Source organism: Staurois parvus, unplaced genomic scaffold (genome assembly GCF_062004578.1).
Source record: "Staurois parvus isolate SC_StPar_1 unplaced genomic scaffold, SC_StPar_1.0 ptg000081l, whole genome shotgun sequence".
Classification (NCBI taxonomy): Eukaryota; Metazoa; Chordata; class Amphibia; order Anura; family Ranidae; genus Staurois; species Staurois parvus.
This window is the reverse complement of record NW_028317877.1, coordinates 519,477-538,264: the sequence shown is the minus strand read 5'-3', so window position 1 is coordinate 538,264 and position 18,788 is coordinate 519,477. Positions and strand designations below refer to the sequence as shown.

Genomic DNA, 18,788 nt, shown 5'->3' with positions numbered 1-18,788 from the left:
AAGCAGAGAATCTGCTAGTACAGTGATTGCCTTTGTCTTCTAGGCGCCATTCACAGAATGCTTTGCATTTTTCTCAGTGAATGCAAAGTGTTCTCTGATTGGGCGAGGTTGAGTTTGTGACGTCACTGCCACACCTTTCCACCCGGTCCAAACGGAGACCACATACATTGAGAAAACTGCAGAGCCTTGTATGAATGGCTCCTGTTCCGAGCAAGATGCTCATTGCGAGAACTGCAGAACAGCAGGATTCACTGTAGTAACGACAACTACTACACTGATTTTCATATGCCACAGATATTGCATATACATGCTTACATTGGTCCAGCTTGGATCAGTGTAACTATGCAGTGATATCCATACCTGGAAGCCAGCTTTAATAAGAAACTAAATACTGTGATTTGTGATTTTACATTATTATTTATTTCAGGTACTTATATAGCGCCGTCAATTTACACAGCGCTTTACACATCTATATATTGTACATTCACATCAGTCCCTAACCCTCAAGGGGCGTACAATCTAAGGTCCCTTACTTACATACATACATACACATACTAGGGCCAATTTAGACAGGATCCGATTAACCTACCAGCATGTCTTTGGAGTGTGGGAGGAAACCGGAGTACCCGGAGGAAACCCACGCATGCACAGGGAGAGCATGCAAACTCCAGGCAGGTGGTGCCGTGGCTGGGCTTCGAACCAACGACCCTAGTACTGCCAGGCGGAAGTGCTAACCATTTAGCCACTGTGCTGCCCATGCTACGGACTATATTTCTACAGAATTGACAGGATGCATAAGTATGCAAACATCTCCAGCTCTATCACCTTTGTTGTACAGTACCAATGAAGTTATGGTTACAGTGGAAAAATCAGAATTTGGTTGCACTTCTGTTGTCCCATCTGCTGAACATATCAATGAAATAATATTTTACATATTGTATATGGATTAAATTACAGTTGTCACTTTCAACAATCCTAATGTTAAAGGAAACCTGTACTGAGGATGGATGACGGCTGATTGAAAGCTACTCCTTAGAAATAAACAAAGACTAAATCCCTGCTTGTTATGCTGGTTCATAGATTTCAGCCCTTGATCTAAAACAAGTGTGCAGATTGGGGTCTTTAACTCTGACTTTAGAGGACTAGCTGGTATTTCCTGGTATAACTTCTTTTTTTTTTTTTTTTTTCTCTTTGATGTAGATTGCTTTAGACGGACACTACAAAGGAGAAAACACCATGATTTGCAATGTACTGTACCTTGGTGAGAGTGATTGCAGTAATACTCTGGAAGATGAGAATGACCCACAAATACCTGGACAAGCTCTGATTTTTAAAACTGCCCGTCAGCATATTTATGCAGTTCTTCTTGGAACAGGCAATGGTAAGTTTCAAAATGTAGTCCTCATTATACAACATTTAAATGGCAGCAGTAAAATGTGTAATTAATTGTTTAGGAAGGGCTATTATACTGAAAAGCAGGACCACATCAAAAAGGTGTCTGATGCATGCTGGAAAAAGAATTAAACAGGAGCTTCAAAAATTAAAAGTCAGCAGCTACAAAAACTGTAGCTAAAGACTTTTAATAAACACTCACCTGTCAAAGAATCCAGCGATGTCCTTACCCGGGCCGGTTCTTCACCTGTCTTTGGGTCCACGGCGCCAGTATTTTATATGCATGCAGTCAGCTGTGACTCCTTGCAGCTTCACAATCGGCTTTGTGAATGGTCCTGAAGCCTTCTGATATGTCCCAGAAGTTTGCGGGCAGGGAGGGGATGAGAAAAACTTCCAATTAGATCGCCTAGGGCTAGGCGATCTGAGCAGAACTAGGAGCTGGTACTTGTCAAAACTAATTCCCCTCCAAAAAATATTTTCCAAATATGGCAGGGGGGGAGGAGGAAAAGCAGGACTTCCCTTTTTTGGGTGTTCTGCCGTAAAAAAATTAAAGACAAAACTTTTCTTTTAAATTTGGAAAGGGGTATGAAGGGATAGAATTACTGTTTTTTTTATTGTTGTTTGTGTCCCTATTAAGGAGATTCACTTTCCCTAATTTTCCTGAATTTGGAGTTGCCACCAGAACATAAATAGAGGGGAAATCTTTAAGTAGGGACACTAGCATATAGTAACATAGGTTGAAAAAAGACACCAGTCCATTAAGTTCAACAAAAAATAGAAAACATCCATAAACAGAATATATGCCCACATCTGATCTGGAGAAGGCAACAAAAACACTTGTAAAGCATGGTGTAATGTGCTTCAACGGGGGAAAAAATATTTCTAATCCACTAAGACAATATGATATTCCACAGATCCTTGATCTTTGGTGTTATTACTCATAAATGTTTTTAAAAAAAGAGCCAGATCTCTCCAATCAGCAAGGAGCATGAGCTTTCCTGATTGCTTAGCTATAGATTGAGCCTCTGTAAAGAGACCACTGCTTCCTTACAAAGAGCAAGGGCCCCACTCTGTATTTGCTGGCAGAGGGCAGGCTTTTCTACTCTCTTTGGAAAGAAAACTGTGAGATATTGATATTGGTTTTGATGCCTCTGGAATGTATTTAGCCCAAAATGTGGCCGTAGAGGCGCCATGCCTCTAGTGTATTGTGGCAAGTGTACAGTGGATACTTTTATTTTGGAAAATTCTTATCATTTCCACTACACTCTGTTATTTGTTAAAATAACAAGACTCACCTAGTTCAGAATGGTGGGCAAAAATTGGGAAATCCTGTTCTATGAGTGTGGCTAATGGAGCTTCCTAATTTTAGCAAATCCTTACCCAGCAAATATGACATGAGCAAGCTGTTTAACCACCTCCCGTCCGGCCGTTGTATATAAACGGCCCGACGGTGGCAGTGCAGGGTTAGGTGGCTGTTTATAAACAGCCTCCCTGCCCCCTGCTTGTGCACTTCCTGGGAGTGCGCAACACCGCGATCCGGTGCCCGCTGTGTCCTCCAGACACAGTGGAACACCGATCGTTATACGGGACCTCTGTGTGAGGTCCCGATCATGTGATCACTGATTGGCCAATCAGTGATCACATGCAGAGTAGTAAGCAAGATGTCACTTGTGACATCATTGCTTACTACGTGTGAAATCTGTGAATGATCACAGAGGTCACATGGTACAAGGCTATTCACAGCTGCCTTGTACAATGTGACAAGCTGTGACCAATCACAGCTCACACAGTAGTTCTCAATGGCTGCAAGAATGCAGCCAGAGAGAAGGAGAAATGATTGCTTTCATAGCCTTTATGGGTGTAAAAGCAATCAGTTTAAAAAAAAATCTTCATCACCCCCCACAAGTAGTACAGTGTCACTAGGGTGACAGTATGTAAAAATAAAACACATAAATAATAATATAAAAAAAAAATAAAAATGTAAAAAAAAAATGTTTAAACATAATTTTTGGTTATAAACTAATTTGGGTTATTTTTTTTTTTTTTTTTACTAAAAAGATAACGGAATACATTTTGGCCAAGATTTATGATGAAATATTATTTATTTGCATAATTTTATAAGAAAAACACTTTTTTTTCAAAATTTTTGGACTTTTTCATATACATAGCAAAAAAAATAAAAACCCCAGTAGTGAATAAATACCACCAAAATAAAGCTTTATCTGTCTCAAAAAAATGCTAAAAAATTCATATGGGTACAGTGTTGCATGACCGCGCAATTGTCATTCAAAGTGTGTTAGCACTGAAAGCTGAAAATTGGCCTGGACAGGAAGGGGGTAAAAGTGTCCAGACTTGAAGTGGTTAAAAAAGAGAAAAAATAATCAAAATAGCCCCTTATATAAGTGCAACCCTATGTGACAAAAGATAGTGTAACTTGAAAGCATTATGTCTCTGGTGTTCTGTGATCCTTTGAAGAATTGCTGAATATTAGATCTCTTATGATATTGAACAAGAGATCTGCTGTATGGGAAGTCTTAGCATTTTAAAGATCTCTTCTAGTCAGTTATGACCTGCAAGATGAATACAGTTAGCTGGATGCATTGTGAGGACCTTCCTGACGGACTCACACAATACAAATGCCTTAAGGGAAATTGCTAAAATAATTGTATATTTTTGTTTTTAAGAAGGTGCATTTCTTTGCACTTACATCAGTGATTTCTTGTTATGTCTGTAGAAATGGGAAACCATTCTTTTACTGTGTTTTCAAAGAGACTGTTGAATTGTTAAATAAATCTTTCGCCCTTGAATAACTCTTTATCTTTCATCAGTTTAACACAGCCATCAATCCCTTACACTGTATGTTAAACTTACTCTCTATTTTTTCTTGCTGGACTCGGTAGTGGTATATACAGAGGTATTTCCATTCTGTAGTTTAGTTCAATCACGTTTCCAGCAATTGTTGTAAATCTTTATTGCCCTCTAATGTATGAGGAGTGGTGGTAACAGCACCGAAGGTCCTAAAAACACAGGCTTTACTTAAAAATCACATAATAAATAAACTTAACTAAGCTTGCCTTCAGTGAAAATAAGATGTCTGTTTTTTTGTCAGTTGTTTTTAGTATAACTAAAGGCAAAACATTTTTTTTTTTTTTGGGACAGAGTGGAGATGGATTAGAATACCTATCAGGTATTTATTGCAGTCCCCGTTAGGGAGATTCACCCTCCTGTCTTGTCCTTCCTGTCATGTTTACCTTTATAGTCAAAAGTGAAAGTAAAAGAAAACTCAAAAGTTTGGGATGTCCCCAGAAAACTAAAGTGTTACTAAACCCACAACAGTAAAATCAGTCTGTATATGCAGCAAAGCATGCTTGTTATACTCAATGTAGAACCTAAGGGGTTAATCCTCTGTATTGTGTAAAAAGGCAGTTGGATCCTTTCTTTTCTGTTCCTCCCCTTTTTCAAGCCACCACCTCTTATCTTCTGATAAGACAGACTGAACCATAGGCATTTGCACATGCTCAGTTTGGTGTGTATTGCTAGAGAGGTTTTTTTTTTTTTGGGAGAGTGCATGTGATCAGCACTGGTCAGACAAAGGTCAGGGGTTTTGCATCCTAAAGCAGAAAGAAAACTCGTCCTACAAACTTTAGCTAATGCAGGGCTGGACTCTGATAGAAGCCACAAGACTGCTCTAACTTCTGATGAGAAAAGGTATTTAGCAGTTTTTAACGTTCTTAGAATGTGGCACTGGGCACCTCACTGATCCCTCCTCCTTGTGCCAGGCATTGAGAGATGAATGGATGATATCACAGCCTCGTCAATGATTTCTCAGAACAGAAGTTCTAGAAAAACAGTTTGCTCATACTTACTGTGCATAGAGATGGGAAGTTTCTGATAAAAAAAATTGAGAGCGTCCTGGACTTCACCTTTAAAGGGGAATTAAAAACCGCATATACCAACCTCATCTCCAGTGATATGGCACAGACTTCTTCTAAGTGCTGGATCTTTAGCCATCTTGATGGGCAAGTGGGGGATCACATAATTACAATATATGAGCGCAGAAGTATAGTTATTCCAGCACTGCGACACTTCACTCTAAAGAAAATTGGAAACAGGCAGATACATTTGTTTTATTGTAAACAGCAAGGCGGACCTCCCATTTTCATGGTGTATTGGAAGCCTTCTCCTACCTTGTTTGCGCTACTTAGACTCCCTATCCACTTCTGAAGCCCCTTGAAGATCCCGTGCAAGTTTCAGCTTTGCAGTAGTTGAAGTCTACACAAGGCTATGTAAGCTTCCCTTACCCCAATGTACCAGAGCTCAGGGCTGCTGCTCAGGTAAGGGCAACACCTTTTCTTGGAAGAGATAATGTTCTGTCTTTTTCATTGCTTCTAATTGAAAACAAGTCCCATTATTACCAGAAAGGTCTTAAGGAAACCATAGATGGATCAAAATTTGTCTGGTTCTTGCTCAACTTCAGTACAACCATACAACCAGCCTGTCAGATTTTTTTTGTCGGCAAACACTGCCAGCAGTTATAGTTGTCAGCAGTAATCATTGTGTTCTGCTAGTGAGAAGGCTCACCACCTGCATAACACAATTGCAGTGCAGGAGTGATTCCCCCATCAAAGCTGACTGATTCCCCCAGGAGTGATTCACCCATCAACATCATCAACACTGACTGTGTTGAAGGGGGGAATCAAGCACTTTTTCTTTCCTTCTACCTGTGGAAGGAAAGAAAATTGCATAGTCTGTGGGCTGCTTTAGCTCAGCTACTCCCACAAATTAATAATTGCCAGTGTGCCTGTAAACTCTTATTCTTTTGTAGTGCTGCATTGTATTCACTTTTGCTCATTCATGACAACATACAAACAACCGCTGAAATCATTGCGTAAGCCAGAGAATTATCTTGTTGATGGCCAGTATAACACAGGATGAATGCTTAGCATTTTTAATACATAAAGGAGTGATTCTTGTACTAGGAAACCACCACGTTTATTGTGCTAATCAATTATCTCAATTCTCTTTTCCTCTTGCTGTAGTTTAGTGTTTCCAAATTCCAATGATGTCACATTATTTATATGTTTACTACCAACAGCCATAAAGACCACTCTTAAATTAAAGTTTGATCTGCCCTGTTCCTGTTGCAATAATTCTTCCTTTTTTGTGGTCTAATTTGCAAATAGTTTTCCATTCCGTTTTTGCTGCTTTTTTAATCCTAATTAAATCCTTACTCTTTATTCACTAGCAATGTAACCAATCTTTGTAGAAATAAGTGCTTGGGTTGAAAACGTGAAAAATTGCACTTTAGATATTAAAGCGGAACAACACTGTATCTGAGCATCACAAACTGAAGACACTATTTAATTCACTTTTAATATTCATAGCAAAATCTCTCATACATCCATGTCTCTCTGCTTTATTTTGTTGAGAAATTACTTTGAAAAAAACCCCTAGCTTTTCAGACCGCAGCCATTTTGAGTAAGGGCAGATGATTTGTGTAGTATTTACTTCCTGGAATCCATCTGCCCTTAGCTTAGGCCTGCAGGCAGGAGGGTGTGCTTAGCTGAGAAAGCCCCTCCTCCAGATGAAAGGGGAAAAAAAATGCCTGACAAGACTCGTGATGTATGCTTTGATTTTTGGCCTAGGCCAGAAACTGGGAAACACCTGAAGAAATGTAAAGAAAAAAAATCAAGTAAATATAATATACTTTCCTTTCTATTCACTAAGGCTATAGCAGCATAAGGAATAAAAAGTTTATTTTTAATTTAAAATAAATCTTTTACAAATCTGAGCAGTTGGAACTGAGTATATGATCAAAACAAAATACAGAGCAGAGCCTGCCATTTGTGAAGACTTTGTGTCAAAATGATCTGTAGATATAGAGATGCATACAACTGAATTTCTATGCAGATCAGCAAAAGCTGAGCTAGGCGCATAACATCCGGTCTCCAAGCCTATATAATGGTGCATTTCATATTGTATTGTTGAGGTAACACATGCTTACATGCTCAATCTTTGTTGCCTTCTGGTTCCTTTTATTTAGAATGGCAACCCAATCCACTAATCCAGTATGTTGTGATCCATTGCAAGCTACTGTCTGTTGGGGTACAATATGCTGAAAAGAAAGGGGCGTGCTCTATTTTGGGGGTGTTGCTGTTTGTTTGCAGGATATTCATAATTAATGTGTTGCCTTAATGCATAGCACATTAAGGCCTCATGCACACAATTTTGCTAGCTCTCCTAGATGCCTTCCCTCTTGGCAGTGGTGTTTTGGCAGAAAAAAAAGCTTGATGCTTGCAAATGCATTTAACGTGTTTAGGTACATCAAGCGCTTGGGCATTAATTGATTTAATTGGCCAGAATAATCATTTATTCTGGCTCTTGAAATGAATTAATGCTCGAATGCTAATGCTGTGTGTACAAGTGGCATTATCACTACAAACTTATGGAAGGAGGTTTGTTCGCATCCCAACCATGGCACTACCTGCCTAAAGTTTGCATGTTCTCCCTGTGTCTGTGTGGGTTTTGTCTGGGTACTCCGATTTCCTCCCACACTCCAAAGACATGCTGGTAGGTTAATTGGCTCCTGTCTAAATTGTCCCTAGTATGTGCATGTATGAATGTGAGTTAGGGACCTTAGATTGTACGCCCCTTGAGGGTTAGTGACTGATGTATATGTACAATATACTATATGTAAAGCGCTGCGTAAATTGATGGCGCTATTTAAGTACCTGTAATAAATAAATAAAGACCAGCTGGAAAACATCTCATTAGGGCCCTTTCACACCTGCAATATGCATTTTTGTCCCATAATACTGTATAGGTTTATACACAATTTAAATGCACTTTTTTCATCTATTGTGCAAATTGCTGGAGAATATTTTAGACTAGGGTTTCTGTATAGTGTAGAAGTGCTAAAACACGCATATATGATACACAAATTATATGTGTTTGCTAATGATTTCAGTGGGCTTGCTTAACACAGAAACAAAACTCAAAATGTTTCTTGTCCGATACACAAAAAAAACTCTAAGCTTTAGCACATTGATGTGAATTAGCCACATAGGAATGAATGGGATTTCTAGTTAAGATGCACCTTTGTGCTGTACAATAGGACAGGTGTGAATGGGCCCTCATGGTTTTGCTTTCCCAAGAGACAGGTGGTGGAGAGTGCTGTTCCTATCAGTGGTGACACAAGAACATTTGTGACAGCAGATTACTACTGTCTTTCTTGTCAGATGGCTCAGGGACTTTCTCTTCTCTCAAGACCCTAGCAGCACAGGTCCAAGGGAGCCCACTGTGAAGGATGGACATATATTAGAAATGTATGTGACATATTAGTTTGTAGTGGAAGATGTAAAATATCTGCAAGGTTAAAATGGTTTTTGGTTGTTTTTGTTATTAGGCTCACCAGATACTTGTCCGGTGGTTAATGAGTGGTATGTCTACCGTGGAAACCACCTGCAGACATCAGAGATTGTTCCAGCTGTTCCACTACCTATTCCAGGTAACTTATTCACATTCAAGTATACTGTTGGATCTACAAGGTGTCTTAAAACAGAACTAAACCCTTCTATCCTTTTTGAGCCGAGGAAGTTGCCACTTTGGACTCTGTTTGATCTGCAAATGCCATGCACGTATGATCAGTTATGACTCCAGCCATTTGATGGTTTGACAGTTTGGATGAAAGCACAAGCAAATATGACAATTAGCATTCCTGGCATGCTGGGAATGTAACTGATTTTTTTTAATTTGTTAAATTGATGGGTTTAGTTCCACTTTAATTTGACAAACATGGCTATCAAACATCTACGTGTATTGCAAAATGATTGCTGTGCACATACTATCTGTGCTTAATAACTCAATAGAAAGCAGGAGTTATAATAGAATGCCACATCAAAAAGCAAGTCTAAGTTCACAATAAAATATCAGATCTTAAGAATTAGCATTTTTTGGGTAATGGATCTTTAGCAAATTTAGACATGCATTTGACTTAATCAGTATGACTAAGACCTCATTCATATAGGCTTACCTAAGTGTACACCTGCGTAAAGGGCCGTCTTTGCCTACATGAGGCATCCGCATGCACGCAGACCCCTTTTGGGACGCAGCAGAAGCACAAACACAGCAGACAGTGTCCACATCTGCACGGCTTTCAAATTGGGACCAGTGGCTGTATCTGTGCAGCTGCTGGATCCCAATAAACGTGAATGCCTGCGGGCAGATGCACAAAACACCTTTGATGTGAGCAAAGACAGTCCTTCACACAGGTACAATGGGGCAAAAAAGTATTTAGTCAGCCACCAATTGTGCAAGTTCTCCCACTTAAAAAGATGAGAGAGGCCTGTAATTGGCATCATAGGTAGACCCTCAACTATCAGAGACAAAATGAGAAAAAAAAATCCAGACAATCACATTGGCTGCTTTGGAAAGATTTTTTTGCAAAAGATGGTGGAAAATAAGTATTTGGTCAATATCAAAAGTTCATCTCAATACTTTGTTATATATCCTTTGATCCTTTGTTGGCAATGACAGAGGTCAAACGTTTCCTGTAAATCTTCACAAGGTTGGCACACACTGTTGCTGGTATGTTGGCCCATTCCTCCATGCAGATCTCCTCTAGAGCAGTGATGTTTTGGGGCTGTCGCTGGGCAACACGGACTTTCAACTCCCTCCAAAGGTTTTCTATGGGGTTGAGATCTGGAGACTGGCTAGGCCACTCCAGGACCTTGAAATGCTTCTTACAAAGCCACTCCTTCATTGCCTGGGCGGTATGTTTGGGATCATTGTTATGTTGGAAGACCCAGCCACGTTTCATCTTCAATGCCCTTGCTGATGGAAGGAGGTTTGCACTCAAAATCTCACGATACATGGCCCCATTTATTCTGTCCTGTACATGGATCAGTCGTCCTGCTCCCTTTGCGGAGAAACAGCCCCAAAGCATGATGTTGCCACCCCCATGCTTCACAGTAGGTATGGTGTTCTTTGGATGCAACTCAGCATTCACTCTCCTCCAAACACGACGAGTTGTGTTTCAAACAAACAGTTCTATTTTGGTTTCATCTGACCATATGACATTCTCCCAATCCTCTTCTGGATCATCCAAATGCTCTCTAGCAAACTTCAGACGGGCCCGGACATGTACTGGCTTAAGCAGGGGGACACGTCTGGCAGTGCAGGATCTGAGTACCTGGCGGCGTAGTGTGTTACTGATGGTAGTGGGGAAGAAGTTGTCTCTTTGCTGTGGTCTGACAAGCCTGCTGAAATCAGCAAAGCAAGCATATGCTCTTTGCTAATTGAAGAGCTCTGGCTCAGACTCAGCATGGGGTGTGTTTGACCTCTGCAGAAAGCTAATTTCTTTCCTGCAGAGAGCAAGGGTCCCATTCTGCAGCATGTTGGCAGGGGACAGGATTTTCTGCTGAGGCTGTGGCTAATTTTTAAAGAAAACAACCTGTAGGACACTTTTTGTTTTAATGCACCTGAAATGTATTTAACTAATTTAAACTAAAAGTTCAGTTGACCTTTAGGGGACCAATAGAGAGGCCAAGAATGTTGAAAGGACAGAGCTCAGAAAAACTGAACCAAGGCACTACCTGCTTGGAGTTTGCATGTTCTCTTTGTGCCTGCATGGGTTTCCTCCAGGTACTCCGATTTCCTTCCACACTCCTGGTAGGTTAAGTGGATCCTGTCTAAATTGTCCCTAGTGTGTTTGAATGTGAGTTAGACCTTAGCCTGTAAGCTCCTTGAGGCCAGGGACTGATATGAATGTACAATATACTGTATATGTAAAGCTCTGCGTAAATTGACGGGGCTAGATAAGTACCTGAAATAAATAAATAAGAAAAATGTTAAAGAATATGTAAACTCAGCATTTCATATTCCTGGTATGTGCCTGCTGTAACAGGTATTAGTATAAAAAAGTACCCTGTTCTCTTTTGTATTGCTTCCTTTTGTATGAAATCCCTGGTGTTCCTGTCAGTCCCTTTGCTTTCCTATTTAAAAAAATAAAAAACCCCAGTAGCGATCAACTACCAGCAAAAAAAAAGCTCTATTTCTGTGAAAAAAGTGACATAAATTTCACGTGGGTACAAATGTTGCATGACCTCGCAATTGCCAGTTAAAAGATAACGCATTATAGCAAAAATTGGCCTTGTCAGAAAGGGGGTAGAATCTTCTGGAGGGCATGGGGTTAAAGTGACTTCCGCCAGAGTAAAAAAAAAAAAAAAAAGGCCATCTTTTAAAAGAGGAGTTATATTATCAGTCTGGCAGTCATTGATTCCAGTCTTTTCTCTTTTGAAGAGCTACACCGGCTGAAAAATCTTCAGCATCTTGATACATGCGCACTGTGGGTTCACTCACCTGCATCACTACTGTGTGCTGGCAGAGCTATAGTGACTCACTAATTGACAAGTGTCACCGTGGCCCTCAGCCAGGTACATTGGCATCTGAGTATCCAAAGTGTCTTGGCTGCTGAAGGATGTTCAGCTGATGTAACTATTTAAGAGAGTCAAGGTCAAGATAGCCGAAGATCCCAAACCTGAAAGAAAATCAGGCAAAATGACGGTAGACGTTGCATCGCTAGAGGGAAGGTGAGTATAGTTCCAGTTTAATGTGTTCTGTGGCAAAGCAAGGCAGCCCATTTATTTGAATGAACTTCCTAAATTACCAGAACACACCAACAACGGCGCCTGTACTATTTCTGGTAGCACGGCGCACATTAGTCGCACAGCTGTCGCATATAACATGCGTTGCTGCGTGTTAACAGAACACAATAGGGTGCATGATTCTGCACAACATTAGCCATATTTAAACAAACAGCTACATATAATTCTCTTTATGGCATTTTATGAAAAAGTGGGAAATGTTCCAAAGCTTTTATGGAACTGAGCTAAATCAAGTATGTGTTCATGCAGGAGTCTACATTTTCATTAGCTAATGCACAAGGAATAGTAAAGGTCTTTCTTTCTTTACTTTCTACTAGTAAATCAGATCTTTGCAGCATTTCTGTTCCCTGAAAGATAATCGATTCTGGACCTTATTGAATCTAAACACCAGCCTTATATTTTCCCTCAGCAAATGCTTGGAAAATGTCTTTGATACTATTTACATCTTTGTGGGAATCCACAGAAGTATGTCACATGCTTTGCCATTGATTTTGAATGGCACCATAACACTCTAAAGGTGGGAATACATGATTAGAAAATCGACTGATCGGTTATCCGACGACCGAGAGGCGTTCGTTCGTTGGTCGAAATCGTGACCCACAATGACCAATCTAAAAAAATCGTTCGTCAGGCAATAGGTAGTGTTGACGTCTTTCGTACACATGGAAGTGATGTAGTGTGCGTGTGACCTTGTAGCCACGCCCTTCCAGCAAGAGCAAGCGATATACACAACAATTAAGTGCAATGAGTATAATATAGTTTATTACATTATCTATATACATAAATAGTGATATATAAAATATAATATGCAGAATTCTGGTTTCATTATCTCATTAGGCCAATCTACATTTAACATTTGGATTTTTCATTCGTGTTTATGAAGATTCCTTGGACATAAACATCCAGGTCATCTTCTGTTTCCGCTCATGCGTGATAGCGCTTGATAGATATTTTTTGTTGTACGACTGTCATACCACCGCATAGAAAATTGGTAGTTCGTATGCGAAATGACAACATTTTTCACTGTTGTTCAACCGAATTTTTTTGTTCACAATATTGTTGTCGGTTAAAACATCCTGCTCATCAACAAAGCAAAAATCGTTTGATCAGTGGTCCCGCAAAATTTTCATACGATTTTGTTATCATGTGTATGGGGCATAAGACAATGATTGCTGCAGTTCACCATAGTGTGTTGTGGTACAGTGCATTAAACATTTTGTGGCATGTCTGCTTTGTTGAACATTTTGGTGCATTGGAATCAATGAGCTGCCTTAAGGAACGCACAATAGAGTGTGCATTAAAACACTGCACAATTGCAAACTGTAACATAAATATTTCTTGAAGTGGTTCTAAAATCTAAACATTTTTTTTCTACTTCAATGCATTCCCTGCATTAAGGTAAAAAACGCTCCACTATCTGTTCTACCCCTCCCTTTCTAAGCACTTGCCTGGTTCCTGTCACCGATCTGATGTCCCATCTGCAGCCTGCTTGTTCTAGTCCTGGGCATACAGGAGACACAGGCAGCAGCGGGATCCATAGGCTACTGCTGCTGTCAGTCAAAATCTGTGATGAGGAGTGAGGAGCCTGGCTGAACTATGCTGTGTTTGCCGGCCTGCTGAGGGCCTCTCAGAAAAAGGATACCAGTGCGCAGAGCAGGTAAGTACAACATCTTTTTTATTTTAATGTAAAACCATTACAATCACTTTAAGAAAAGTTGTTGACATCGCCTTCTAAAGAAGTGATAGTTGCCTGGTTGTCATGCCAATCTTCTGGCTTTAATAATTTGAGTTCATGATCCTAAACAAGTATTCAGATAAAAGCCTCTGACTTTTTTCTGACTTTTCTGGTCTGCATAGTTGCTCCAGGTCAGGAATTATTGCATTACCCTCTGTCGCTGCTGTAGATTTTGTGTCATTTCTGTCTTCTAAAACAGTTGCCATTGTTGATATTAAATCTGACCAGAGATGGATAGAATTTCAAATTAAAATTCTTAGTAAAAGTCTTAGATTAGTACAAAAATTATCATAACATTCGAATGTCGTTCAAAAGATTTAATTTGCTTTTAACATTTGATTTTGGAATTAATGGATTTTACCAAATGAAAACTACATACACCATTAGAAATTTGTTCATAGGTGAAAAATATTCTCTCTCTCTTTTGAGTTTTCTCGTCCTTGTGGTCGAAAAACAAATGTCAGTTTGACCCATTATTGATTAGAAAATGCACAAACTTTCTTAGAACATTCTTTTCCTAAGACTTTTCATTAAAAATTCTACCCATCCATGACCAGCTTACGTGAGCACAGAGCACTAGATAGAAGTAAAAACCTGCCATCCTTACCCAGGCTATTCAAAAAGAAAAACTATTTCCCGAGACATAAACTTTACACTGCAGGACATTTAAAGGACATTCACCCAACGTGGAGATTGAAGACTTGGGTCAACCCAAGATTTCTAATATGTTATGAATTCTCCAATAGTGAGCAACTTTATGTGTTCTAGTATCTTTTGTTGCATTAAAAGAGAAACAAAAAAAAAACAAACATACATGCTCACCTAGGTGCATGCAGTGTTGGTCCAATGCTGCATCTGTCCTTTTGATGCCTCTAAGACAGAGAACTCAGCGATCAAACACCACTTATAGTTCTTGTCCTTCAGTCTGCAGAGACTGTCAGTCACCAGCTCTCTGCTCTGTCTCTCAGGAACGCCTGGCTCAGGCTCTCATCAGTTTACTAAAAAGCTGAGCTGGCTACCTATCCAGGCTTCTGGGTGGATCCTGACTTTAAAGTCAGGATGTTTTCAGAGCCTGGACTAGCTGAGTGATGTCAGCCAATAGCAGGTCACAGAAGTGCAGAACGAAGTGCACTGATGTGATCCATAGAAGTACAGCCAAAAGAGCATTGGCTATACTTCTTCTTGTTCAAACTTTTTATTGGGGTTTCAAGTTATATGGCATACATACAATATGTAAGGAGCGTTCACAATAGGAAAAAATTATAGCATAAGGCCTGATGGCCAACTTTAAAGGTCCAACATTTATAAACAGAAAGGAAACTGAAATGAGCGGGAGTGAATAATGCAATGTAAAAGGAGCAGGGCATTGTTAAATGGAAACAAATGGGTGGTGCTCCGAGGACTTATGGGTTCCTTGGAAGGCAAAGAGAGAGGATTGGAATAGTGTGAATGGTTAGAGTAAGAGAAGAAGAGCGAGGAGAGGGGAGGGGAGGGGGGCGGACAGAACGTGTAACTACCAGAATAATGGGGGGACTTGGGACCGGACCAAGGCTCAGGACTACCAGTAGATGAAGCAGGGGATTATTAGGGGAGGAACAATAATTCATCAAAGTTTGGAGGAAGGAAGTGTTCCATCCAGGGGGTCCAAACTGACAAAAATGTAGGGACAGTATCTGTAATGGCAGCTTCCACTGTAGCATGTATCATTGCCTGTGTCACCTTGTTCCGAACTGTCAGAATGCACAGGGAAGGAGATTTCCAAGATTTAGCTGTAATTTGTTTGGCAGCTATAGTGACCTGTAAAAGAAGTTTGAATTGGGATTTGGTTATCGAGAGGGGTTGCAGATTTAGTAAGGCAATGTCTGGGGTAGGCGACAGTGGTTGTCCAAAAAGAGTGGATGGCATGCGGAAGATTCCAACCAGAGAACTTGAACGGCCGAACAGGACTACCAGATATGGAGATATGTTCCCGCCATCACACAGCCACGAAAACAGTTTGGGGAGTAACCCACTTTATATTTAGGAATCCTTGCTGGGACTAGGCACCATTGAGTCAGGACCTTGTAGTTCATCTCAACCGCTACCACGTTGTGTGAGGAGGATTTGGTTGCCAACCAAATGTGGTCCCAATCGTCAGAGCTCAGCTGGGATCCTAGATCCTTCTCCCACTTAACGACATATGAAGGACCGGGGAAGACTCGGGATTCAGTAATTGTGTGTAGAGAGCGGAGATGAGGCCCTGCCTCTGTGGGTCTTTCCTGCACTCACTTTCGAAAAAGGTTATGGAGCGGACAGAGTGCGAATTAGTTGATAAAGGAGTATAGAAGTGCTTCAGTTGAAGGTATCTAAAGATTTATGACACTGGTAAAGAATGCGATTCACGAAGAGTGGGGAAGGATTTGATACCAGTGTTGGTCGGCTATACTTCTCCTTCAAATAATATCAATTTTTAAAAAATAGCTGGGGGTGGGGGCACAGCTGGTGTGCTCAGGAACTCAGATGCAGATATCTCACCAATACAGTCCCAAAGACATATAAGGGAAACTCCAGTGTTTTAGGGTTCCTACCAAAAACTGAAATATGGTAATCTAAGGTAAAATATATTCTAAAAAAATATTTGAAAATGTTTTGTGCAGTTAATTACACAGGAAAAAAGCCTTTTTTTGAGTAGGAATGAGGCTAAGTTGTTAAGAGAACTGCCTGGTCTAACTTTCTGACTAACAGCACTAATCCCCTGAAAGTAGCACTGAAGTAAGTAGTCGGCATGTGCTTAATCACCCTAATAAACAAATACCTCTCTGTTTAAACTGACTGTTTGTTTTTTGCCTTTATGGGCTGCAAAAAAAGGGACAGATCCTTGCTTGTTTTCCAATTACCCTTTTGCTTTTTTACCTACTCAAAAGTATAGGAGTATGTACATTACACAGAGTATTATGTAAAAATGTGCACAAAATCTTAGATAATCCTTTCGTTTGAAAAGCTAGTCGTCAATAGTTGAATTTCAGCAATGCACAAATAGTACACTTTATGGATTCGTTTATCCTTGTTGTTGCTTGATCTACTTATTCACTTAGTATACCTCTAATGGCTCCGAGGCTCTACTTGACATCTGTCTAATGTACTTTGGCGGGTCACTGTGGAATGGAGAAACACTTTTAGAAGAGACACACTTCTTAGTCATGATAAATTGCTGTTCTGTTCAGATGTTACGGTCATACCTTTAATTTGAAATATATGTCCTGACCCTTATCACTGAACATTGACAATTACATTCTTTGTAATGTGCTTTGGCTTGTTCTAACCATGCATTGTTGACCTTTCTTTTTTAAGAAGTATTTCTTTTTTGTGAAATCATAAGTAGTACATTCTAACTTTGCTTTTTGCAAAGAGCATTTTTGGGCATACTATTATTAGGTCTGTAGAAATATTTTGCATGATCACAGAGCAAGGCATGGGGTTGATTTACTAAAACTGGAGAGTGCAAAATCTAGTGCAGCTGTGCATGGTAGCCAATCAGCTTCGAACTTCTGCTTGTTCAATTAAACTTTGACAAAAAAACCTGGAAGCTGATTGGTTTCTGTAAAGAGTTGCATCAAATTTTGCACTTTCCAGCTTCAGTAAATCAACCTTATAGTGTGCTTGAAGTATGTTATAATATCCAGCAGTTTCTATACATAGTTACGTATGACTCATAAAGTCTGTTGTAGTCTATTTATTTTTTTTTTTTTATTATAAAATGCCGTCCTCAGTATGTAAAAACCAGAAGATTCAGCACTTGCAAGTTACACTTCCTGTACTATTTTTTTTATTTCTCTCTTGCAGAGATAGGCTTGCTGAAGAAATGTTGGCATCCAAAGATTCCCAGGCTATCAGATGCCTGGTCCCCCTGTCCCCTGTGGTTCAATCAGTTACCCCATTCAGGACACAGCATTGACTTTGGGACAGGCAGAAGGAACCAAGGCATGCAGCAGGGAACCAGACATTTAACAATGCTTGAAGAGTGTTAGATGCAAACAATTCTTTAGTTTAGATCTTTGGGGGAAGAGAGTCCTTAGCTCTGTGCAAGCCCTAAGCAGAATGAAGGGATGTAAAAGCAGTGGGGAAGGCCAGCAGTTATGTGAACCTGTTGCTCTGCACTTTTGGATAAAGTTAGGCCCATGTCACACTAGCTATTCTGTTCTTTCCATCTCAGTATCAACTACTATTGTATAGCTCTCTTGTTGGCTGGAACAGCAAGTTTTTGCCCTCTCTAATGATTCTGATGCTGAAGAATTGTCGCCAGTAACAGCGTTGCTAGTGTGACACAGGCCTAAGAAAGGGTGAGAACTGATTTTACATTTTTATTGCTGTCTAATTTGCCACTGGGAAGAGTCTTTTCACTTCCTTTTTGGTCACCAAACAAGATATGAGAGAAAAATATAATCAATGTGGATACAAATAACAGTACAAATCTGCCTGATGTTGTGTGCTTTGTCCTCTTTGCTCCAAACTAAAAAAAAATGGCTGATGCATTACACATTTTTACATTGGGCTCCCCAAGATTTCTTGCCCATTTATATTTGCTCAGAACACAGATAATACTGTGAGCAATTTTCTCACAGAGGGGTATATTCAGCACAATACAGGAAAAACTCAATGCTCAGTCTCCTGGCTGTGTCTCTTGCTGCCTGGTCACTCAAACAGCCCTGCCAGACCAACTCTTATTTCGCTCTATCAAACCTGTTTGACTCAGACTGTGTCTCTGTTCTGAAATCGACCTGCTCCCAGCTAGCTGCCTGCCACATAGGAAAGAAAGCTGGGAGCCAAACTAGACAAATTGTGGCTGGTTTGTTAAATAAGTAGAATTTGTTCACTATGCAAGGGAATTTTCACTTACCTTAATAAAGTAGTGTAGTGATTTATTTTTTTTAAATGAGTACCAGGGACAAGTATTTACATGAATGTTGAGTGCCCGATGTGCTGGTGGCTGCTCTGTTTGCTGAAATCGTCAGTCCTCT

The 18,788-nt window shown here is 40.0% G+C and overlaps 1 protein-coding gene across 7 annotated transcripts in view; it reads left to right on the top strand.

Moving 5' to 3' along the window:
- The window catches only part of FAM120B (family with sequence similarity 120 member B), a 160,275-nt gene that overhangs the window by 27,683 nt on the left and 113,804 nt on the right, over positions 1 to 18,788 (top strand). For all 7 annotated transcript variants that reach the window (XM_089669691.1, XM_089669689.1, XM_089669690.1 and 4 more), the window contains exons 3-4: positions 1,201 to 1,381; positions 8,798 to 8,899. In XM_089669691.1, coding sequence (XP_089525817.1) covers positions 1,201 to 1,381; positions 8,798 to 8,899 — 283 coding nt within the window. The remainder of the gene's footprint in view (positions 1 to 1,200; positions 1,382 to 8,797; positions 8,900 to 18,788) is intronic.